General features: G+C 44.1%; 1 protein-coding gene across 1 annotated transcript in view; it reads right to left on the reverse strand.

Annotated features, from left to right (window-relative positions):
* UBAP1 (ubiquitin associated protein 1) overlaps positions 1-19,104 on the reverse strand; it is a 176,739-nt gene that overhangs the window by 101,548 nt on the left and 56,087 nt on the right. Inside the window, exons 2-3 of the mRNA XM_078674714.1 lie at positions 13,197-13,237; positions 564-688 (exon numbers count right to left, since the gene is read on the reverse strand). Coding sequence (XP_078530840.1) covers positions 564-688; positions 13,197-13,230 — 159 coding nt within the window. The 5' untranslated portion in view covers positions 13,231-13,237. The remainder of the gene's footprint in view (positions 1-563; positions 689-13,196; positions 13,238-19,104) is intronic.

Raw genomic sequence — 19,104 nt, forward strand, 5'->3', positions numbered from 1 at the left:
ATGTGTAACTCAGTGAAGTATGACTGGTTAGCACATAACATGAAGTGCTAAACAAGGACCTACTTGGCCAATGAGGACATCATCTTAGCAGCTACTGCCAAGAGTTATTTTATTTACTGAAATGAAAAATGGAGGCAAATCGGTTTTGAAATATCAGACTAGGTTAAAGATTCAGATGCCACTAAACAATTTTCTACATGAATTGTGGCACTAATTCCAAATCACAAAAGCTGAAACTTAAATGCAGATGAGTCTACATCGTACAAAGGCAATTGCTTCACATCATCCACACAAAATAACTAACTCCCGCAACCCCAAAAGCTAGAAACACTCCCCATAGCGTGTTTCTACTTTAAGGTGTAATGTCCATTTACACAATGACCACCTAAACTGCCACTCTCTCATCCAGCACTTCAAAATATGATTATTCAACAATGTACCCACTTTCTCAATTATGTCAAGCCAAATGCAAACTCTGTGCCTCTCTCTCTAGGTATTAGAATACTAAGCAGAAATAAAGACACACACCACAAAATAAACCTTACTCATAAAAAGATACTTGCCTCAGTTTCTTTGATCAGCTGGAAGTAATCAGGAATAGAAAATCCAATTGGTAAACCAACTTTGGCTGGTGTCTTGAACTGGTCTCCAATTTTGAAGGGGACATCATCAAGATAACTAAAAATCCCTGCATAGTAAGGAAGAAAAACCTTAGGAAACCTTACAGGATTCACTTCAAACAGCGGTCAATGTCACACTAACAAAAGACAGGGTTCTAAATAACCAAACTAAGGCAAAATATTTTTCTGTTCAAGTGTCTAAAGTTAATGACTATACCATCCCCCATAACAAACCTTAAACATGCTACTCACTATGTTAACCACTATGTAACTAGTTAAAAGGTCCTTTCATGTGACCACCGTTTTCAGAAAATTCCGTAGATCTGTAGAGCTGAAAGATACCTACAGACTGTGCACCATATTTGGTGAACTGTACAACAATGGTGCATGCATAGCTTTCCAGCTTCGTCCAAGACCCTTCACCTGCTTTACACAGTGATTTTTCACACTTACAGCCCGTGATTAAGTATAGATCTAGAGCAGAGACGGGATAGACAGCAGTAGCACGAAGGGGCATTGTGACTAAACAGAACAGTAAAAGAAATGTGTTTAAGTAACTCCACTCCTCCTCAAACAACTTCACACTAACAAGAGAACCTCAATATCGACAGAGTGAAGAACTGCCTACTTTTTTGAATCTGTGATGCTTTTGGTTTGGCACAATCACTTACCTCTGTAAGAATACATTGACAAATGTTATACAAGCACAATTACTCCTTGCAAACATCATTATTACATAATACACAACCGGCGTTAACCTAGGGATTTAGGCCTGGTTACTAGACATGCGGTGTCTAAAGGACAGTAACTTGGCACCTTGGTTTAGTCTCCTAGCCAATATATTAAACTATTGACTCATAAGAATAGAATATCAGAGATCAGAGATGCGGCTTCCAACTTCAGGCTCTGCATGGAAGCAGTTGCCTCCTGGATTAGCTCAAATTTTCTTAAATTAAATGGGGAGAAGACTGAGGTGTTGATTTTTGGCAGTAGTCTAGATTTCTGGTCCAGCGACTGGTGGCCAGATTCGTTGGGCGCCTGTCCCTGCCCTGTCTCATTTGGAAAAAATCTTGGCATTCTGGTGGACAACTCTCTCACCATGAGTAGGCAGGTGAGTAGGACAGTTTCTACCTGTTTCGGGATTATCAGAACTTTAAAGAAAATCTCACGTTATCTTTCATTGGAATACCGTAAACAGGCTGTTGCCGCACTGGTGACGTCCAGACTGGATTACTGTAAGGCCCTTTATTTGGGCATTAACAGAGGTCTGATTCAGCGGCTGCAGCTTGTGCAGAACGCCGGGGCCAGGCTTGTGATGAACCTACCTAAATTTCATTCCATCTCCTCCTCTCTTAGGGCGCCACATTGGCTTCCCAATGACCGCAGGATTCTTTTTAAAACCTTATGCTTAGTTCAAAAGGCTTTTTTTTGGTTCTGGTCCAGAGGGTATTAAGACACTTTTACATCGTTACAATCCCTCTAGGAATCGGAGGTCGGCTAATAAGAACTTGCTTACAATGCCAAGGTTCAGCAAGGCTAGGTGGGGAGGCCGTGCCTTTTCTACGGTTGCCGCCAAACTTTGGAACTCCCTTCCCCATGATCTTTCTGGCCTTTCTTCTCACTTACTGTTTCATAAAGCTCTGAAGACATGGCTCTTTACTCAGTCTGCCATCTAACTCTCTCTGCCACGATCACGTATAGTCTGCTTTAGCACCTTGATGCCCTTGGGCTAAGTCAGCGCTTTATAAGATCTAGTTTCATTCATTCATTCAATATCAAGAAAGTTGCAGCGAGAGTTGATGGCAGCAGACATAAAATATCTGAAGTGAGCAAGTTAAGAACAGCAGCCTTGGAAAGACAGAGAAAGGCTGACCAAACACTTCATGACTGCATAAATGCTAACAAAATATACTTTGTATGGAAAACGGACAAGAGATTCCTGCTGTGCCCATGAAGGAAAAAGAAAGCCCTTGTTTAATAAATGGACACGCCGTCTTATACATAAAAGGACTGGAGTGGTTACTACCACACCTGCAATCTAGGCAACATTGTGTGGAACATTTAGAACAAAAACTATAGAATCCGGATTACAGGTGATGTTGAAACTGACATTTTACTTCCAAACTGTGTAGAGCATCTTTAGTCAGTCTACCGTTATAGCGGAGGAGGAAAGGCTTTAGAAATGGTAGTTTGGTACATATAGCAACATGAAAATGCAATAGGGGTACAGTAGGAGAAGGAATTGCAGAGTCACAATATCAGAAAATCATTGGACAGTACATGCTGGCTCAAAAAGAAAATGCTAATTTAGTATACATGTTGGGACCTACTTCCAGCTTGCATTACTGACAATGGCTGCAGTATAAAAATGTGTACACATTTTTGAAAAATGTAACAGCTTGAGGCTGATTATACTGCTCTTTATTTACATGCAAATACATGAAACCAAGATTGGTGATGGATTTTTAAAAAAATAAATGTGCACAAAAAAATAATGCAGTATGAAATCTACTGAGCAACTTAAAACAAAATGCTTCACCAAAGCATTATTAAGCAAAATATTTTTCATACAAGGAACTTTTTTTTAAAAAAAAGATCAATAGTAGAGAGTCAGTGTAAAGTAATAATGGAAAAAATGAAAAGTATTTCGGTACAAATGTTAAAGAATGCCACAAAAGCGCAAGTCTTTGAGTGCACGTGCAACGTGCCCATGCAGTCGTGCTGATTTACAACTATAAGAAAATTACTGAAAGTTTAAAGAGGTAGGCCAGGACGCAGTACTCCTTGCAAGCTTTTGTGAATTCCATTCCATCTTGAGCAAATATACGCATGTAGTGATCGTTACTGAAGGTAAACAACTTCTTTGCTGATGGAAATTCTACTTGCAGACTCCTCGCCTTTTGATTAAATTACAAAGCAGTACCTCCCACACAGAGGGTCTAAACGACTGGTCAGACTAGAACATTGTGTAGAACAGTGTGTGCAAAATGACCAACCTTTCTCACTCAGAGTCCAGAGAGTAATGCTTCGCAAAAGTGGGAAGCGTAGCCTATATAGCTGAGCAACAGATCTCAGCCACAAGAATGCTCTTGGCCAAAGTAAAGGTGGAAAACTCGGTCACAGTGGGATGGCAAGAATAGGGATGGATGGCCTAGGAGGCAACTGCAATGTACCGATTGACGGTACCCACCAGTCAGCCCTGCTGGCCCAATGAAAGCGCAAAATGTATGACTTCTGATAAGCGAGCCTTCCAAGGGACCACATTGTGATCTACACAAGAAACAGAAACCTGCTCTACCTCACAGAGTAGGTAGTCTTGGTGGAAGTATGACAGGCAGAAAGTATGACATCAATCTCCTCTGGAGGAAAGTGGAACATGCTTATGTGCCCCATGATCAATATCCATGCATGAGGGTGGGGCCTCTGGAGGTTAGAATGCCAAAACTAACCCACCGATTGAAAGAGAAGGTCTGCCTTCAGAGGAAGACTTAGAAGGGGGACACGGGGAGAAGTGCAGATGATCGCCACAGCACAACCTTTTTGGCCAGTCTGGGGGTACATTAAGATGGCTTGCACCCACTCGTTGAAAATCATTAAGGAATCAACAGCATGTGTGAAATGTGTAATGAAGCAGAAGGTTCCACCTCAATCGAAACGCATCCCTAAAGTAATCCTGCAACAAATACTGGATAGCACAGATATACGGACAATGGGTATTATCTACAGTTGCAAAGAGATTCACCTCAAGGATGCCCCACAAAGCGAAGATGTGATGTACCAACTCAGGATGGAGAATCTACTCGTGGTCGGCAAGATATAGCCAATTAATGCTGTCAACCTTTTTGATCAGAAAGCACTTCAGATGGTTGGTGACTATCCAGATCCCATGCTGGTTCGCCCAAGACCAGAGGATCAGTGCATCTTAACAGAGAAGTTGAACACCCCCGTGCTTGTTGATGTACCATGTTGCAATTGTATGGTCTATCAAGATCAGGATAGCAGAGGAAAGGGAAGCCTTGAGTGCCTGGCTAAAAGCCCTCCACTTCAATAGAATTATGTGTAATTGTTGCTGTTCTGGATACCAAAGGTCTCGGAGCTCTAGCACCTCTACATGGGCACCCCACATAACAGTGGATGCATCTGTCATTACCATGGTCACAGCTGGTGCGAGGCACAAAGATATCCTGAGACAGATGCAGTGTCTCAGGAGGTCACTGAGGTCTGACAGATCTCCCCAGTGTTGTAACCACTGCCTGCAGAGGCAGCACTTGCTAGCTTGCATGTGCTAGCATATACTCGTGACCAGGAGGCTGCACAAAGCGGTCAAATCCAGTAGCCAAAGCACAGTTAGGACCGAGTTTTAATATGAAGCACCTGAATCATATGCCAAGAGACCTAGATGCACTGTGGAAGTGGGAAAGCCCATTGTGGCTTTATATTCAGGACTGACTCAAAGAACAGGAGACCCCAAGAGGGGTCTAAGTGAAACTTCACGACGCTGATGGAAATGTCAGTTGTACAGCAGGGATGCTGTTGCCTGCATGTGGCACACCACCTTTTGCATCAAACTAGCTATGAGCAGCCAGTGGTAGAGGAATACAGAGATCACTGATCTACTGAGAAGGGCCATGATCACTGTAATCACCTTTGTGAATACTCAAGGTGCTGATGTCAAACAAATTGGTAGGACCACGACTGGTAATGAATGGACCCTGCCACAAAACACAGGCAGCTATTCTGTGACTGCAGGATAGGTATATGGAAATACGCATCCTGCAAGTAGATAGACATCATCCAATCCCCTGTTTTCACCCCCAAAGGAGCCTGAGCCAGGGACTGCATCCGGAATTTTTCCTTGCAGTGGAGGAACAAATTCAAGATCCTGAGGTCTAGGATTGAACAAATACAAAAGACCTTCTTGGGAAACAGCACCAAGAGTATACCCTGCTAAACTTCCTACTCTGGTACCAGTTCCACAGCGCCTTTGGTGAAGCAGGGTTGCCATTCTGCACCTTTCCGCTACAGGGCTTCTACCTCCTGCTGCAACATCCGAAGGAGGTCCTCAAACTTAGGGGGGGGGCGGAGGGGGGTGGGGGGGAGGCGGAGAAGATTCACGAACAGATATATCTTCTGAAATGCCATCTACTACTGAAGACATGACTTTTTACATCATAAGACTTCGCTGTCACTCTTTTAGCATCTGTCCGTTTAATAAGCTATAGTCCCAAGAGACATATTCCAGTGTGTCTGTATATGTAACAACATAATCTGTCACTGGTATTAGACTGCAGTACACCTTTCCCGTAGGCTGTCAAACCCTTGACAGCCCATGATCCCATGATCTCACTTTGGAGTATCAGTGTCTCAGTTGACAACACTAAAGAATGCCCGATTCCACCATATGGTAGTCTCTCTTGAATATGCTGAAAGATTTAAAAATCTTAAATATTTTAAAGCCTGGTTATGGCCTTTTTTCTATGTAATAATCCTGGATATTCCTATTAGCTCCCCTTGTTTGCTTTATATGCACTCCAGGACATCCCTTTTCATCAACTGTGTTACCCCTACTATGCGGTCAGCTTATGGCCTTGTGTATGGCAGTCTACCATTTTCGAGGATTATACTGGGGGTAAACTGCCTGAATCCCTATAAGTCTGTAGCGAAGCCCACAGTTCACTTATTGGCTACACTGTGACACCGTCCAGCATTCTTCCACCTTCAAAGGCTACCCCAAAAGCCCCTTTGACTGCGCTAAACCGCTCCCTTAAACCCAGTGCAGGACAACTTACTTGTTCATACCACAGGGGCTTGCACCATCACCCAAATTCACTATGCCTCCTGCAGTTCACCGGTGTTAACTCCCCGCCTCTAGCAGCATTATCACTTGCATCCACCTCCCACCACTAGATCCCTGGGACTCACCTGTTTAATGACCTCCTCCACTGACTTGTCTTGGTCTCCTAAGCTGCGCCCCAGTTACTCCTTCCGGCTCATCAATTATTATGTCTGTGGAGCCCAATGGACCACAAGGCCGGTTTCTTGCCCGTGTTCTATTTCGTGCTGATTGCTGCTCTACTCACCACCCCACTCCCATACCCCTTTCTCAATCTCATGAACTTGGCAGAAGCCACAGGTTTTAAGCTCCAGGGGTCTCCTTACTTACACTGCAGGTCTTCATCTATGTCAGGTGCTCAACATTTGCATTACTGTGTTGCTGATCAGTGTGGATCATTTACCATCTTGTTAACCTGCGATCTGCTGAATTTAAAACTGGAAGCCATTGGTATTGGCTCACCATTTCTATAGCTCTAGAGATGTTGGGGGGAGGGGGTTAAATCAAAGTGGGAAGGGAAAAATCACATGCTCAAAAATGTACAACATTAGCCTAGGAATCATTCAGGATGCCTCATTACAGCCTGGATTCACTAAGAAGCAGCGGGACATGACCTACCTGCCGGATGCCATCTTGGAATTTCCCATTAATGGTTTTGAGCTAATGAACTCTTGATACAAGCTTGCTTTTTAATTTCTTCAGTGTCTGTACATAGATGCAAAAAAATCTAGGATCAGCCTATTGTCGTTGCTTTTAGTATTTCATAAAAATTTAAACGGGAGTCTCTTGAAAACACTTCCTAATGTAAGTAAATAATTTACTGAATTTTACCTAATGTATTCTCTGGCTGAAAGTAAAATTCTGGAACCGCTCAGAAAATGCATCAGTAAAATCAAGGCAGTTTGTCGGCTTAAACTCAAATATGAAAAGAGGAAGTATTTTTCTAAGCAAAGCATTGCACAAGGAAATTGAGCTTCTACATCAGGCTCAGCTTTTACTTAAACATGAACCCTACAGCTTCCTGAGAGGTTAAGGCACATACCACAAGTGGAAAGATCTTACGCAATACATTTTTATATAAGGTCATTATTTGGAGGAGTGTACACTCTCCTTTTTAATTTGCAAACATGGTCATAACTCACATTTGCGAGCTGCTGGTCACGTAGATCAGGCCACTCTTAGTCACCACTTTATGTACCAGCTTATTTCTACCCCAAATCTCAACTGCCTTCTCTACTTGAAACTCAAGTTACACTTTTATTCCTAGTCCGGACATGCCCCAATATTTCAGGCCACATTCTAATGGAACTTTCTTTCAATGCTGCATGTATCTGAGGCACTTTTTTTTTTTTTAGAAATCACAAAGTGCATTTGACTATTTTCAAGACTGAAACTACCCACAGACTTCAGTGTCCAGATCACATGAGACAGCTTTTCATAGCTTCAGTTCCTTATCACTGTGTTCATTACCAGAGGTTTAGTTCCACAGAGTGGGCCTTAATATAGACGGCTACTGGACTAGAATTGCAAGAGTCTATACCTCAAAGCCCTTTATCCAGACAATTTGAAGGAGTGCAAGCATTCCTCAGCCAAAATAAAAGGAGACATATCGCAAACAGACTAGCGATACAGGCTGAAGTATTGCTGCCAAGAGAAAATGAGGCTCTGTTCTGGTGCCAACAACCAATGCCTAGCACATACACAAAATTAAAGTTGAAGAACGGGTGGCTGCTTGAAAAGCTACAAGTGCTCACTTGGCTGTGCATGATCACATATTATAACATATGGTAATGCCCAAAATTAAACATTTCAAAATTAAGGTGCCAAGCCATCACACAATAAAGGCTGCTTGCCTGGAAAAGGATCACCAAACCTCACCCTCTATTGAATGCAGTGAAAGTCTTGGCTCAGTCCTGACAGATACTGCGGGCCCTCGGAACATTCAATTTAGGGAGGTTTCTTGTTGCATCTGAAAACAGATATGAATGCATAGTAGGATGGGGAAGCTCTCCTAAGCTATGAGAACGTACAGCAATGCTTCTGCCATAATGATAAGTTGATTTCCCAAAGACCTACTTCTTCTCTCATGCAAATGATTTATCAGCAAAAAGGTTTGCTTATTATTACAGCATAGCGATAATAAGCACAGTGATGTGTTGTCAGTTTAATGTAACTTTATGTTATGGGTTTTTAATCCAAAGCAGACAAAAAGCCACACCATCAGCAAACATAATGGAATTTCTGCAGATAATTCCAATCAGAATTTCACTGAAGCCTTCGTTAACAAATGAGCACATAATGTTTGAGTTCCTAAAGGTGCCAATCACAGCCATAATCTACAGGATTATAGCTGGATTCTAATAATAATAAGAAATTTTTAAAGCGCCTGGTTACACTAAGGCCAGTGTGTCCCCGTGCTATGATACGGCTAGCAATAGTTAAGAGTACCAAGTATCTCTATCTCTATCCCCACAGAAGAGCCCACCCCCCTCTACCCAGAAGGGAAGAGGTATGTTTTCAGTTGTTTACGAAACACCAATTCTGAGGTCTCCAGCCGCCAGGTCTACATTTTAGAAGAGATGCAAAAGACAAGAATGCTAGTGACATAATGGACATGTTTGCCAAGATGTTTCTCCATGCTCACTGTGGCAGTGGATGGAGGCTAAATGGGGTGCACCCAGTCTGGGTTGGTAGTGTTCTTCTATGGAGGAAACCTGGCCTGGCAGTTCGAGATAGACTGTTTCACAATGGAACAGCATTAAGCCTGATTTGTATAGGGTTGGTCTCTACAAAGTGGCGCAGAGAGAAATAAATGATAGGTTGGAATGTGGCCCGAGTAATTATCAGTGGCTGAGATTAATTTAAGGATCCATCAAATTGTTTTTTGATAGCTGATGAATTTTTGACCAACTGTACAATTTCAATGTAATACAAAAAAAGAACTCCTTTTATCCAAAGGGTAACGCCTCAGTATTAAGCAGGCATGTTCAGCTATTGGCGGAGCCATGTAGTACTTGCCACTGCAGGTAATAAGAGATTGTTCATCTTATAATACAATACCACCAAAAAGCAAAACCAGTTGGGAAACCAAACAACTTTGGGCACTTCATGTCTCCTGAACTGGAGGATCAGTTTGGAGATTCCAGAGAAGATATAAGGAAGGAATAGTTTGAGCAGAAGTTAAATGTTATTTATTTCCAATTCTAGCTCTCCAACAAGGGAATTCGCTCTGAATTCTGTTCATGTGCAGTATACTAGAACACATTTGAAACAAATACAATTTCAATTTGAAGGAAATTTAGGACCGAAAATGAGCTTGTATGAAGCAATATGTTCTCTCTTTCTCGCAATAAGACATGCTAAGGCTCCTTGTGACGGGTTGGGATCACCGGGCAAGAGTCTAGAAACCAAGGGCGACTGGTGGTCTGCTGTACCTCTCTCTGCACCTCTTGTCCCCTTTCAGCAGGAAGAACGGATGCCACAATCTAAAACTTTATTGAAGAACACGGACGACGAACAAGAAGCCCGCTCCTTTAATTGGGTGACTCTACAGCAGGCCCCATGACACATTGAGCCAGCACAAGAGCACGGACATCCTGGGTGAACTCTTTAGGACTCTGTGATGCAATGAGGGTGTGGCACCCACATAGCAGAGAATTTACACATACATCGGCAGCCCACAAAACCCTATCCTGCAACGACCTGCTGCTGCTCCCCACAACCAATTCACACAACGGTGGAGGAAATCCTCCCACAGGGCATCTTGGACCATTCTCCAGTCCTCCTCCACGTGCGAACCCCAGATGGCATCTGAATGGTTGGTGGTTCTTAATCTATTATCAGTACTCTAATCTAACCTTTCGGGGGAGGAGATCAAAGCGTACTGTGAAATCAATCAAAGCACAGTCTAATCCGCCTGCGTCAACGGGCACTGGGTATAGCCACAATGAGGGTCAAAGCTAAATCTTCACAACGCACTCAAGAACACCCAAAATACCAACAAATGACAGATCTAGAGGCTCAGAGATCCTATAACTCAAGACCCCTAGTATGGAACCTCCACTTCTTGACACCCGGCAACTGGAGAGAACCAAAAATAACTCTCCGCCAACTTGCCGTAGATGAGGCCCATCAGTGCTGGTGTGCTTCTCGTCAAAGGGTGTATGAGTTCAGTGATAAATCCAGCAAACTGCTTAACTGTCTTGACACTTGGGATATGTCAGCCACAGTAGAGTCTAAAATCCTCGACACATGGGGGATAAAACAAGACACAGCTACTGCAATCAAAACTCCAGCCCCTGGTAGCTCTCCTGATGAATTCTATCACTTATATCGAGAGCTCCTCATGCCCCACCTGCCTAAATCTACCTAGAGGCGGAGGCAATAGGGGCATTCCCAACAGAACTAGACGTGGCCACCATAGTGGTTCTACATATACCAGGACACCCCTGACCAATATGCCTCATACAGGCCAATCTCACTAATGCACACAGAAATTAAAATATTTGCAAAGGCCTTGGTTCACATGCTATTGCCAGTCATCACTGACCTAGTCCATCCTGACCAGTGTGACTTCATGCCGAGCCGCATCAATGAGGCACTGTATCAGGTGCCTGCATATGGTGCTGGCCAGACGCACAGAGATTGGGGAACATGTGCTCTTCTACTGATAGACTTTGAGAAGGCCTTCAACTTAGTCCACTGGGGATTCCTGATCCCAGTTTTGGAGTGCATGGGATTCAAACCAAGACTCCGTTGATATGTCCAACTGCTATACTCCTCATACTTAGCACAGGTGCGGGTCAATGGTACACTCTCAAACTCCTTCCCCATACGTACTGTAACTAGACAGGGTTGCCCCCTCTCTCCCCTACTCTTCTCTTCCAATTGAACACTGGCTCGGCTCATCTAATTTGCCGCACATATATGTGGTTGGAAATAGCAAAGAGGACAGAATCACACTATATGCGGATGATGTACTCCTTTACCAAGACACCCTCATGAATTCAGCCCCAGAGTAATGCAGATTGTATCCCTTACGTTACGAAGAGGCGTCTGGACTCAGAGCCAACTGTCCAAGTCTCTCCCGATTTCATTGACGAAAGGGGCAGAGGCAACAAACTGGCAAACAAACATCCCAATTAAACAGCTTAGCATCTTTTACTTGGGCATTTATCTCCGGGGAATCCATGCTTTCGTGGTCCCTTAATATCGCTCTGCTCATTACCAGAATGAAGAGACTTCAGTTGCTGGGCACACCTGCCACTCAAGATCCTCGGCAGTGTAGCACTATACAAAATGATGGCCTGGGACAACAGATGTCAATCCATGTACAATGGTGGTATGGCAGATATTTGCCTCTACTCTTGGGAATCCCAACTACTGCTAAGCAATGATTGCCTGAAAAGGTTTGCAGGGATACAGTCCATATCTCTGAATCTACCAAAGTTGATGGTCATGACTTGCGTGCAGCACCAAAACGCCTTTACTACGAAAAACTAATTAAACAGCAGACACCTCTGTGGAAAAGTGCGACAACTAGTAGAGATCCACAACTGGTGGACTTTTACAAATGGGACATAATAGGAATTCCCTATCGGGGGCAGTACAGAACTTCAAGGAAATCCTTCAAAGAGTAACAAACCCAGTTCTTGCTGTCCACCACACAATTTCATAAATACCTGAAACTGAGACACACACCACCCTCTCACAGGGGGACACTAACAAACCAACTGAATACCATTCACTCGAGGCCTGACTACACCAATGAGCTCTGTGAAAGGTAGGGATGTTACAAATCTTTAATAACCAACTTACCCAATAAATGTGAGCTCCTTAATCAAAAATGGGGGGGCCTTGGTGAGACATATGGATGAGGGGGATTGGAGGCATGCTCGAATGGCCACACAAGTTTTGGCCAACTCCTCTTGCATATGGGGCATTCAACTTCACTATCCGCATATCACATATCTGACCCCCATATGCTTATGGAAAGCAGGCATTCAACCAATGCCAGATTTCACCTGGTGTGCCTTCCCAGATGCTGATTTCTACCACGTGGTGTGGTCATGCCCTGTCATAATAAATTACTGGTCAGAAGTGGAGAGGGTACAGTCAGTGGTTCTGGAGCAGGCAGTGGAGCTTTCCGCAAGAGGTGCACTATTGGCCAACCTGGGGGATTTAGGAGGAACCCAAGGCAAATGCATACTGGTGGGCATGGGCACAGTACTCTCCAAAAGATGCACAGTGCTCGCCAAAAGATACACAGCTCACCTTTGAATGACAAGAAACCCGCAAAATTGCAGAACATGCATAATGCAATGGACTGACGCTCCAAACTGGAGGGACCTATCTACAAAGCCTGGGGCTGCCCACGCAAGCATAAAACAACAGGAAGACAGCGGTGCACTTACTATTGACTTAGTAATGGTTGATGATACAACTTTTGTAATTACACCCCCGCCTCAGTTTCAGGGGTTATGTATGTAGAGGGTGAATGGGTTATACGGGCTTGGCACTGGTTTCGATTTCAAACCAAATAAAACTGGACTATAAAAAAAAAAGTCTGAGGCACCTTATATGTGAATTTGCATAAACTATGCTATGAACATACAGAATATTTTAAAGTGACAGAATATTTTAAAGTGACCCGTGGACAACCAGAAATAACAATAGTTTCTTTATAGGAGTTAAAAGTAGAACTTTTTCAGAATATTGGAAATGGAACATCAAAGAATACTCACCGTGGGAGTCTGTTGCAGACTTCCTAGAAGCCATTTAGAATCTGAAAAAGAAAAAAATGTTTCTCAAACTGACAAGCTTCTGCTTCATGCAGTCAAAATCAGCACAGACAGATTAAAGAAAGAAGCACTGGCAACACCAATAGGTCAGACCATGTGAACCTGATGCAATAGATATTTGTTATTTATTGAAAGCATATGCCGAAATAAAGAAAAAAACTGCCCTGTCTAAATGCGGTGGTCTTAAGCATACAATAAAAATGAAAAAAAAAAAATAATAAGTCTCAATTAATTTTTATCTAAAACAGTGTGTGCTTTCTACTAGGCAGGTGTACTTAGAACACAAAGAAACCATTTTATGTTTAATGGACATCACAGGAAAGACTGATTTGCATATGGCTGTCAGAACTGGGGTGGCGTGGTGAGCAAAATAACGATGGATTAAACCCAGATCTGTGACTGGGGGTGAATGTTTGACAAGGTTCAACATACCGTCCATCATCTTTTTGTGTTGCATTTTCACCCTAAGTGGGAAGGGTATGCCCAGACGTGGGTTCTGTGCTCACTACGCCACTGGAGTCAAGCTATCTTGGCTGAAGAGGGCTGAAAGCCCGAAACCGGTCCTAGGATGCTTGATTCCAGGGAAGACATGGCTTGGCAGTTCGGTCTGGACTGTTCCCATGAGGCACAGGGTCAAGACTGATTTGCATACGGCTATGTCTGAACTGGGGTGGCGTGGTGAGCAAAATAACGATGGGTTAAAACCAGATCTGTGACGGGGGGAGAGGGGGTGGGTGATTGTTTGACAATGTTCAACATTCCGTCCATCATCTTTTTGTATTGCATATGAGATTCAGCAACGGCTCAGGTAAGTCACCACAAGATTCAGGTCTCATGAGCACAATTGCCTTTTGAGCATTGCACATTACATCCAGACACTGCCAGCGCTACAGTGACCAAGCTAAGAAGTATAACAAGAACAAAGATTCAATGGGTCTTATTTCAAGTGCTAGTGAATCTGTGAGCAAATACCTAAGCAGTTTAAGTAGATCTAGTCTACATTGACCCAAACAAGAAGCCTTCCAGCTTCAGAAATTGCAAACATTTATATCCCTTTGAATGGTATTATGCTATAAATTGGTGCAGCCGGCAGAGTGTTCATGGTTGCAAAGTGAAACAAGTGAAGCTATGATACACAGATATACAATGAGAAAGAAAGGGATGTCCCTTATAGAATGTTACACAGTACAATGTAATCTCTATTCCTTATGTTAGAAATTAATCTGTTGTGGCCAATTCTTTTCATGGTGTTGATGTTTTGATTCACACATTGACTTAAGTGCAATGCAATTTACCAAAATACCTCCTAGCGGTTATAATCTTAGATCTTGACGAGGTATTCAGGTAGTACTTCCACATCAATGGCTCATTACATCATATACCGGTATACATTTTAATCAACGGGCAGATCGTCTAGACTAAACCATACTTGCCACAACAAAAACAGCAGCAATAGGACAATACAGCCATCACTGCCCTCCTCCCCTCCCCATCCCGCCGATCGAGTGGGCCTGTAGCATCCCTCCCAGCCACCGCTTGAGCCTGCCCGCGTCTGGAATCCCACTGGGGGGGGGGGGAGGGGGGGGGGGGAATGGGGGAAGGTGGGGGGGAGCTCTGGATGTTTTTTAGGGCTATGCTTGGGGTTTCTGAATTTGGACACTGGGGTCCTCGCTTGTGCCCCAGATTGCAGTGAGCAGAGTCCCGGAAGTGGTAAGGAGAGACTAGTGCCGTCTCTTCCCCAAAACAAAAATTGTTAAAAAAAACAATTTTCCCTTTCTGTGATTACTGTCTTTGCCTGTGGTTGTTACAGTGTAAAATTGTAGTTTTGATCTGCCTGTGATTGCATATTTTATCACCGGTTTTGTGTTTTAAACTTGTGGTTTTCGCTGCCCATGATTGCTTCCATTTAACGTATTGAATTGTGGGATTTGCAGTCCAAACTCTGTAGTTTATCCCTCTCATTCCTCCTGGTGACAATTCCGTTTTCCCTCCAAAATTTCTCCTCTGCTCCGTGCTAGACCTGTATGTTAAAACAGTACACCCAGCCACCATTTTGTGTTCACAGGCCAGTGAAACCAGCCCTCCTGCCTCTCCCCCCCCCCCCCCCCCTCCCAGCAACAGGGATATTCTATATCAGAGGGTACTTATGTGAGCTGTTTAAACTGTTTACTAGGGACTGTGCACTTGGTTTTTTGGCCAGCAGAGGGAGTAAAGTTTTATTCAAACAGTATTGTTAGATTTCAAGTTAGTGAGGCTTTTACCTGCAGAAGTCCAAAGTGTGGATTGAGCCTGTCTCCTAGGAGATTCAGAACAGGAGAAGCAGCTTCCAACTCCCTGGCCAGCAAACCTTGTCCGAGGTCGCTAGGAACTTATATGGTCTACTAGTGGTTGGAAAATGTGTACACTGATTGGTGGTTGTATCTGGTGTTTCTATTGGATTAGGGTTAGTGTCCTCATTGGTTGGGTATTTGAGGGTTCTGATTAGTTTCTAGGATTGTGATTCAATCAATGTAGGGTTGGGACTAGGGTTAGTATTTCTATTGGAAGTAGGGACTAGGGCTTCCTATGTTATTGGTTGTTCGGAGTCGGGTGGGACTAGGGCTAGGATTAGACCTTTAATTGAAGTAGCGATTAGGGCTTCTGGTGTGATTGGTTGCTGGACTAGTTGTGAGACTAAGAGTAAGGTTAGGCTTTCTATTGGAAGTAGGGACTAGGGCTTCCTATACCATTAGTTGCTTGGACTTGGGTTGGGACTACTGGTAGGGCTAGGGCCTCTATTGGACATAGAGATCAGGATTTATGAACTGATTGGGTGCTTGGACTAGGACTAAGATTGGCTGTAAGGTCCTGGTCTCCTATTGGTTCTAGATTTTAGGGCTAGTGTTGTGATTGGATAGTGTTAGGGCTAGGGTTCCCATTGGCTGAAGGGGTCACCTGATTACTAGGGCTATATAAGGCCAGGGTTAGGGCGTCGAGGCTAAGGGCGGAGAGGACCAGTGCAGCTGCCTGTTTGAGCCTGTTCGAGACTGACCAGAGCCTGGGCCAGGGCCAGAAATGCTGCCCTTTGTTCCATTTAGCAATACCCAGCCCACATCATCCACATCCACAAACTTAAGGTTCTTATGGATCTATATAGTTATCACTTACTTCTAATTTAACATTTCCAATGCACTACCCTATTTCTCAGCCTTTACGTCTATCAATATATCCTCTACATCCACTCTCATTTATCCCAACCCCCATACCACTACTATGATCCCCAAAATGACCCTTTCTTGACTCTCCCCTACTCTATCCCTCCTTGTATCATCTGACACCTTGTTCTACTATACCTATCCCCCAAAACCTTTCTAAACTCTTCCCTCTGACTCCTCCCTTCCAAAACTCCTTTTTACTCATCCAAAAGCCTCCTCCTACTGCTAAGACCTAAAAACAAAAACAAACCAAAACAATCCTTTACTCTTTAATCCCTCCACTATCCTTTTAAATCAAAATTAAGAGACTAACATGTTCACTTCTCAAATTCCATATTCAACTATACTAATTCACCACTAATCCTTTATGGGTTCCTGAGTGGCGTGCTTAAACACCCCTTCAGGGGTAACAAGTGCTATATGAATGCAAATCTTTCTTCCCCCTTAATGGCCCTTTTTCATTTCTGTGATGCAGCGCATGGGGATGCCCGAAGGTTTTGTCTCCACCACCGCCCTTATGTACACTGGGCCCTCTGCTAGACTGCGCCTTAATGGAACGATATCGCAGCCATTTTGCTTGTCTCGCGGTACGAGACAGGGCTGCCCCTTGTCCCCTTTATTGTTTATTTTGGCTATGGACCCTCAGATCAGGGACTTTCTGGAGCGCCACTTACATCGCGGTCTGCAGTTTAAAACTGGTCCCCTGTTGGTGTCCCTTTATGCAGACAACACTATTTTATATATTAGACACCCACAACTCAATCTTGAGTCCATTATCAGGGAGATGTTACGGTTCAGCAGGTTTTCGGGACTTGGTATTAACTAGCACAAGTCCGTGATTTTTCCACTAATGCACAGCGCTGTTCCGTGGGATTGTGAATATCCACTTGCATGGTGTCACGATACAGTCAAATATTTGGCTGTCCACATACACATGGACTCGACCACTATCATCAGGCTAAATTATGGACGGGCTGTTAGCTCCTTGGAGTCGCAAGTAGAGAGATGGCTGCGCCTCCCATTATCCATGGCGGGAAGAATCGCTATTATTAAAATGGTAGTCCTGCTGCGATTTTTATATCTTTTTAATAACATTCCCATTCCCCTCACTCAGTCATTCTTATCTCAGTTAAGACAACACCTTATAAGATTGGTGTGGGGGGATAAGAAACCACGGGCAAGCTGGCAGACCCTGACTCTCCCTTATGAGAGGGGAGGTTTCGGTGTCCCAGATATGTACTTCTATTATTTAACGGCACAGTGCAGTTATTCCTATGCTTGGTACCACCCGGACACCCGGATCCCATACCGGAGACCGATTTGGTGCTCCCGCAGAAATCATCCACTGTTCTACCCAAAGGGGTCCAGAGGGACTTATTGGATATCCAAATGGTTTCCACCACTAGCTGGCCGTGGGTGAAGATTCGAAGATTCTTGGGACTGGACCTATTGTATTCACCTGCTTTGCCGCTCTCAAACCCCTCATGGCTCCCCATAATGGGAGAAACATTAGTTCAACGCACGTTAACTAAGTTTGGGGTCCAAAAGATGGCGCGATTTATTTACGAAAGATCATGTCTTCTCTGTGGCAGAGGATGTTCGGTTCCAGGACCGCTCATTCATGGACACCTTCGTAACTGCGGCGTGTGCATTCCATGCCGAGAGCCACTTTTCCCACATTCCCTATTGCACCCGATCCTACTGCTCCATTGACGTTAGTTATTGAAAGCGAATCGGGCGCTCACTTGATTTCTAAAATATATAGGGCATGCGTTCTTGCCCACTTAGTCGTGGATGTTAAAGCTCGCACGGCATGGGAACGTGATTTGGGCAGTCTGGCCCATTTCGGACGACCAATGGGAACAGTGTTGCAGAGTCACGAGGGAGGTGTCCCTTAACAGCAGGCACAAACTTCTACACTTCGTAGAATGTAGGACACCCCCGCCTGGTCGCACAGGATAGACCCATCTAGGCCACATCATTGTTGGAAATGCTCTGTCCCACAAGCAGATTTCGATCACCTGACTTGGACTTGTCCGAGACTCCAACTGTATTGGGAACAGGTTCATGCCACATTGGGCGGCATGGTCTCCCCATCTTTAACCCTCACCCCAGAAATTGCGCTTTTGGGCTACATGATTAACTTTCCTACGAAAGTGAGGAGGTTTGCGGCGCTTGGATTCCTGTTGGCTAAACGAGAAATAGCATTAATGTGGGGCAAGAAACAGGCACCCACACTACAGGCTTGGCTTTGAAGCCTAACATATTGCAATATGAACTGTGAAGTTTATGCATCTCTCATGCCTAGCTCATCCCGTACCAAAGACATCTGGGGCCCCTATAGGGCATATATTGTGGAGAGAAATATGGACTCTGATTCGCAGGTGGAGAGTGATATTGTACCGGAGGAGGTGGGCTAAGGGAATGGTGGGCGTAAGTGTCACTCCTGTTGCTATTGTATATTGAATGCATCCTTAGTTACCATGCCTGTCCCTGGGCCGCCACTAGACCAAGAATGATGTACTTGGGGTTATACCTGTAGCTGGGTCAGTTCTCCAGATTGCTGACCCTGAACCAGGGGAACTGACTGTTTTGGGGTTTTGTATTGCCCTGCCATCAAACTAGATCTACTGATGCCATATATGATATGTCATGTA

This window comes from Lissotriton helveticus, chromosome 2_1 (genome assembly GCF_964261635.1).
Source record: "Lissotriton helveticus chromosome 2_1, aLisHel1.1, whole genome shotgun sequence".
NCBI classification, from domain to species: domain Eukaryota; kingdom Metazoa; phylum Chordata; class Amphibia; order Caudata; family Salamandridae; genus Lissotriton; species Lissotriton helveticus.